This window comes from Aplysia californica, unplaced genomic scaffold (genome assembly GCF_000002075.1).
Source record: "Aplysia californica isolate F4 #8 unplaced genomic scaffold, AplCal3.0 scaffold00534, whole genome shotgun sequence".
Classification (NCBI taxonomy): Eukaryota; Metazoa; Mollusca; class Gastropoda; order Aplysiida; family Aplysiidae; genus Aplysia; species Aplysia californica.
In genome coordinates this window covers 133,298-139,713 of record NW_004797804.1, presented here as the reverse complement: position 1 = coordinate 139,713, position 6,416 = coordinate 133,298, and the positions used below count along the sequence as shown (strand labels likewise).

At 40.3% G+C, this 6,416-nt stretch overlaps 1 protein-coding gene across 1 annotated transcript in view; it reads right to left on the bottom strand.

The window, feature by feature from the left end:
• Nucleotides 1–220: 220 nt before the first annotated feature.
• LOC101850746 overlaps nucleotides 221–6,416 on the bottom strand; it is an 8,703-nt gene continuing 2,507 nt past the window's right edge. The window contains exon 2 of the mRNA XM_005106451.3: nucleotides 221–424. Coding sequence (XP_005106508.1) covers nucleotides 281–424 — 144 coding nt within the window. The 3' untranslated portion in view covers nucleotides 221–280. The remainder of the gene's footprint in view (nucleotides 425–6,416) is intronic.

Here is a 6,416-nt window from a genome sequence, read left to right as displayed (position 1 = left end):
TGTGTGTGTGTGTGCGCACGCATATGTGTGCACGTGCGTGAGTGTGTTGACCTTGACCATCAATGATTCATTTATAGAGGCACCAGCCATCCATGTCCTGGTGCTGTTTTAGCCTTTTTTCTGTTCGTGAGTGTGTTATGTGCTTCAAAAAGGTACAGCAATAAGATAATAATAATGCATTTTACTTTTTTTTGTTGTACGAGACGTTTAATAACAGTCAGGTCGTAATCATTCCTCCAGTCACTTATAGTCCCTGGTACAGTTGCTCTCTTCAGATTTTTCACTCACCATTCTGACCCGTGAAAGTAGAGCAGGAGCCCTGACAATCAGAAAAGCCCTGCTGCTGATTCTCCTCTGGGCACCGGATCATCCACTGAACATCTTCGGGGATTTCGGAAGAGCTGCAGTTATGGCAACTCCTACCCTGTAAGAGTTCGAGTATTGAATGTTAGACATGGTCTTACACACGACATCTGTGATGTGGTGTAGTGGTTAGGAGTTTCGCCATCGCACACCTAATCAAATAGGCAATGTCGGCCTACTCTTTGTGTATTGATGTTATAGTAGAGTAGGTTTTACGGCGCTCGGAAAGGCATAAGGTCATATGAGCGCGAGAAGATTAGAGGTGTTACAAGAGAGTAACAAACATTTTAAAAAAGAAGAAGGGGAGATAATGACTATAGATGTTTGATAGGAAAGAAGAAGCAAACCACATCAGAGCATCCGCCAACCAACCACACTCTCTGTGTATACCTCCCAAGGCACACTTCAAGTATGAATCATTTTGTTTCAGTTGCGACCAGCCAGTATTTTCCTTTATGCGGGGACAAAAGATACAATTTTGGCACGATGCAACAAATTTAACTAAGTTCGATTACGGCCTTCAAAATCAAATTTGTTAATTTGTGTAGGTCGCGAGTCGATTCCGTCATGTTGGTGCTGAAATGGTAGCCACTGCCCGTCAATAAAATGAAAATTCTGGCTGGTCCCAACTGTATGAAATAAAATCAATTGTATCCATTGGGCAATGTACATATTACAGCGATCAAATGAGATTCAGCGGAAACGTCTCGGGGTCATGACCAGACGCAAGCATTGTGAGATAAATTGGGGCCCGAGTCTGGCAGCAAAATCCTTCTCTACAGGGTGCATGTTGACTGAGGTTACCATGCGGATTCGAAAGATAAGATGAGATAAGACACACATCTTTATTGTCCAGATCCTGGCTCATTGGTTCACCACACATACATACATACATACATACATACATACATACATACATACATACATACATACACACACGCATACGCAAGCGCATGAGCACACCTATATACACACCCTATCGCACATCCTCTCCTCCACACACATCTGTGCACATAATCATAATAATAGTAACAGTCTGTGACGTCGAGGCAAATGTCGAGGCAAAGCCAAGAATATCGGAATCGTTTGTTTGGGAGTTTTGGCGGAGCAAAGAGGAGAAGCGCACATGGCCAAAATAACGGTCATCATTTAGAATTTAATGCTAGGAAAGAGCAGACCCGCGTGTCTACTAAAAAGATAAGACCTGAGTTTTGTCGGGAGGAGGCAAAATTCTATCATCAGTTTGTTTCCGGCATTCGTGATCAGGTCGAAGGTTGAGGAACGCAAGGCTAGAACAAGAAGAACAGCACATGAACGATTGAATAATTTATTTTTTTTTAACGATTAGCAAGAGTATTGTTATTGTGCATTGAGTAACCGGTGGTTTACGAAGGCAATTTGCTAATTTTGAGGTGTTTGTTGCGAAACATGACATTAGATATTTCTTTGGAACTTAAAATTAGGGTGGGTTCTTTTTTTCATTTTAGTTCTGGCTGGGCCTCTTGCTGATGACTTGCTACACTAACCGACTACTGAAGTGGCGCATGCAGCATTCCAACAGACCAGACTTTCGTAGAGAGGAATGGGATCGTTTCGGTGAACTTAGCGAAAAGGAATTACCACCGACTGCTAGGGTGTTGTTGTTGTTGTTGTTGTTATCGATCCAGCAACAGCTGGGCTTTCGCCCTTCTGTCCAATGCCATGTAGTGATAAGTGCAGGTTTGCTGCAGTTGCTGTAAAGTTCCATAGAGTGTGTTGTTAATGTTAGGTCTCGGAGGGAGAAGGGTAGCTCTGATGTCATTTAGGGCTGTGCAGTGGAACAGGTGATGATCCACAGTCTCTTATGCATAGTCACACAAGGGACACATTGGGGGAAGTTCCTGGTTTATTCTGTTCAGGTGGAAGTTGAGCTGTGTATGTTCTGTTCGTAGGCGGAAGTTCGTGGTCTGTTTCTTTCTCTGAAGGCGGTTGATATTGTCATTCCATTTTGTTGTGGTCATATGTTTGAAAACTGCTCTGCCTGTCTTTCCCAGGGCCCATCTGTTCATCCAATCTAGTTTGTTGTTGCTTTTGATGATTTGTTTTGCAGTGTCGTATGAAGTTGGAATGTTGGATTGTTCCTGTCTAGATCCCCGTTTGGCAAGTGTGTCTGCTCTGTCATGTCCAGGTATGTCTGAGTGTCCGGGGACCCACTGCATTACTAGGTTGATGCCACAGAATGTTATCAGATGATGGGATCCAAACAGTATATGGGTCAAATCTTGGTTTAGATAATGGTCATTTTCTATGGCTTGTAATACTGATAGTGAGTCAGTGGAAATCACAATGCTCTGTGCTTTTCCAGGTTGAGTGTCAAAAACTGTACGGAGATGGTACAGTGCTGTTTCAATTGCTATCATTTCTGCATCGTAGTTGCTGCATTTCTCTCCACAGGCTGCAGAGATCTCATTGGAACTTCCACCTGGGTACTGTATTAGTATTCCATATCCGGCTTTCGTTGTGCCTTTGAATGCTGAGCCGTCCGTATAGACGTGTATTCAGTCATCTGAATAGCTGTCGATTGTTTGATGTGATGCAATCATAAGCGTCACTGGGTCTGACGATTTTGTGCTCTTGTCTTTGAGAGATGTTGTAATGGTTGGCTTTTTTAAAGAAAGGTGGGGAGGGATGTTTTGGTTGACTCTTTGAGTTTCTTTTCTGTTTTGTGGTAGATGGTGGCTCTCCATTAGTTCTGTGATGTGATGCGTGATTGACTTTTGTTGAATTCGTTTCTTTGGTTTCTATGTTTCTACTAATTTCCTGTTTGGGTGGTTGGGGCACATTCTTTTTGTTCTTTCGTGTAGCTCCAAAACTGCTTTATCTCTGCGGATTCCCAGAGGTTCAACATTTGCAAGGATTTCGCACGCGGCGGTAGGTGTGGATCTCATTCCACCATTTATAAAACGAAGGGCATTGTTTTGGACCTTGTCAAGGGTGTTGCAAGTAGTTGTACTGCACATAGTGAGTAGGCTATTGCTGTATTCCAGGGAAGATCGGACATAACCAAGATATAGAGCTCTGAGAGTTTGTTTGTCTGATCCCCATGAACTGCTTGCGAGTTTCTTTAAAAGTTGGAGTCTATTCTTTGCCTTGTTCCTTATGTTCTCCACTTGGCTTTTCATGGTTAGCTTATGGTCAAGTTTGACTCCTAGGTAAGTTGGATACTGCTAGGGTGAAAAACCGGTGCTCTCAACTATCGTTTTCCTGAAAGACGGACTACTTATGATCAGTTGGTTTCTGGGTTGGTGGACACAAGGACTTAGACGGGTAGAATCTAGATAGACAGAAACAACAATGAGTTAAAAAAAAAAAAAAAAAAGAAGCTACTGCACTCAATCAGAATCAATCTCAACACGTTTTACCTGTTTTCGTCGCGTTCACACTTAATATGGCACCTTGATCTCAGCGCGTTGACGTTTTCTTTGGCGTGGAAGCTCATTTCGACGGGTTTCAAACATAACGTTTTTCTTAGGTCTGTACGGATGAAGCACATTCGAGTACTTGTTGAAGTATTAAATTGTTAGACATAGTCTTCAAGTAGAGTAAAATATCGTGCTCCGTCAGCGTCATCATGGCTGTGTTCGTTGGATTACCGTAAGATTTGAGTATGTTATATAATGACGTCCAAAAGAAACTTGAAAATATAATCACCAAGTGATCGTGTTATAGCCTTGCGCTATCCACTCATTTGCAGCAAACCAATTTAAAGTTAAATAAAGTCTGAATCATTTGACACATTAATATTTTATCTATGTTAAGAGACGTCTAAGATATGGTCACTAAACAAAAGTTAATTTTTAAAAACCAGGCTTGACAAAATAGTGCGAAATCAAAGAAACGTAAAAGTGTGATAGTGCCTATATTGAGGTGCATAAACAGTGGTTGTCAACATTGGTGGAATGGAAATGTATTGAATTTCAAATGAAAAGAGAATATTACTATTAGTGTCTCTGCAATGAACAGCATCTTCTGATGATTTTTTGTAAAAGATTGAAGAACAAAGCAGTCACAAATACCACATAAAACCTGGACTTAACATTGCATGTCCTCATTTAATTAAGGGGCTATTAGTTTCGGACAGAGGACGAAATCTTTTTTTGCACATGGACTGTGTTAGTTAGATTTTAGACATAATCATCTGCTAGTGAGGAACAGAGGTCCCGAAACTGCCATGGTTTTGGATGGTCTGGGGTGGAATGAGGAAATCCGCCCACGTCGTGAGGATCACTGGATGGCTTGGTTCTGTGGACCACATCGCACAAGTGCTGGGACGTCATATTGTACCCTTATTTTTTGTCAAGGTGTCATTCAAGTAGACATCTCCATCCATAGGAAAGCACTTTCTCACAGTGCCAATGCCCTCAAAAAATTCTTGGGAAACTAAATCGTATCACCGCTGGAGTGATCACCAGATAGCCCCGGTATAAATCATACAGGTATATGAAGTACCATGAAACAGCAACAAAAGAAAAGCTACTTTGCTCCGCATTTAGACCCTTTGTTTGCAACTTTCTCCTCTGAGACATTTGGGATGACATGACAGACAAGTATATCCAAAATGTAATAGAGTCGATGCCCAAAGGGTTCGTGCTCTACACAAAACCAAAGGCTCTCAAGCAAAATAACAATGAGCACATTAAGAAATCTAGTGTTAAGTCCAAGTTCGGCGTGATATTTGTGATAGCTCTGTTTTCTGTTTTGTTTGACACTATCGTAAAAAAATATTGTTTGTTGTAGAGACAAAATTTTCCTTTCATTAGATATGTAATATGTCTATATTATTTGTATCAATATTTACGCTCTCCAATACAAGTGCAAAGACAATTTTACTTTTCTTTGTGCCTCTATGAATAAATCATTGATGGTCAAAGTCGATGCTTTTGCACAATTTTGCCAAGCCTGATTTTTTAAATGCCAATTTTAAATGACCAGATCTCAGGCGTCTCTTAACATAGATGATGCAGAATCTATTTAGCTCTGCTGCATGAGTGGGTAGTGCAAACTTTTAACACGATGAGAGGGTGATTACTTTTTCAAGTTTCTTTTGGACGCCTCTATATAATCTCTGTTCGTCAGAACTCTTGCCTTACAACCTCTATAACTGCACCTCCAGGATGATGTGTTGTTCCAACGATCGAGGAGGGGGGGGGGTATTTTCTGGATTTGACTACCTCTGACCCATTCTGGGTCTAGATATATCTGAAGTTTTCAAGTCTTTTACTTTTATATTGCTATAATAACATAATAGAACTGTCTTCCCTTCGGTACGATTTATCTAATGATGACCGGTTGGTTCTTTTTCTATTTAAGTTTTTGATAAAATATATAGGAACCAAATTATGCATAGTAGGGCCCAAATGCGGGTCAACTTGCCAATTGCATGGCGTATTTCCGTTTCGTGCACCATTTCAGTTTCGCACCGCTTTATCACTTTCCCTCGAAAGTGCAAAGCGCTGCTTTTTTTTTTTTTTTAGGATATTAGATTTATGCCAATTGTGTGTCAAATTTCTCCTTCTTTGCACTGTTGTATTACTATTTAATTAGGAAACTATCACCGAATGCACGAACTTATGAAGGGAGAATAAAAAATTGTAAATGGATTGGGCCCCTTCGGGGGCCAGTTTAGTCTTTGGGACATACGTATCATTTGTGTTCTTACTTAATCCCAAACCCTCTCCTTGGTTTAAAACACCTTAAATAACTAGACTAAACTTAATCTGCAACGTTGAACATATTTAATTGGAAAGAAGAAATCAAACTTAAACAGAAGAAAATGTGTAATTCTAAAACACCTGTGAAACAGCTTCAGTTAATAAAGTATTCAAACAAAACAGAATGTGTGCGATACCATTGAACACTTTGAAGTGGGTAAAATAATTTTGAGCAAATCAAATTTTACAGAAAAAATTCACTGAAATTCGACAACACAAGAAAGACAGTCATATGATATAACGAAGAATTCCAAGTGAAGTAAAATAGTAAAATCTACACACACACACACACACACACACACA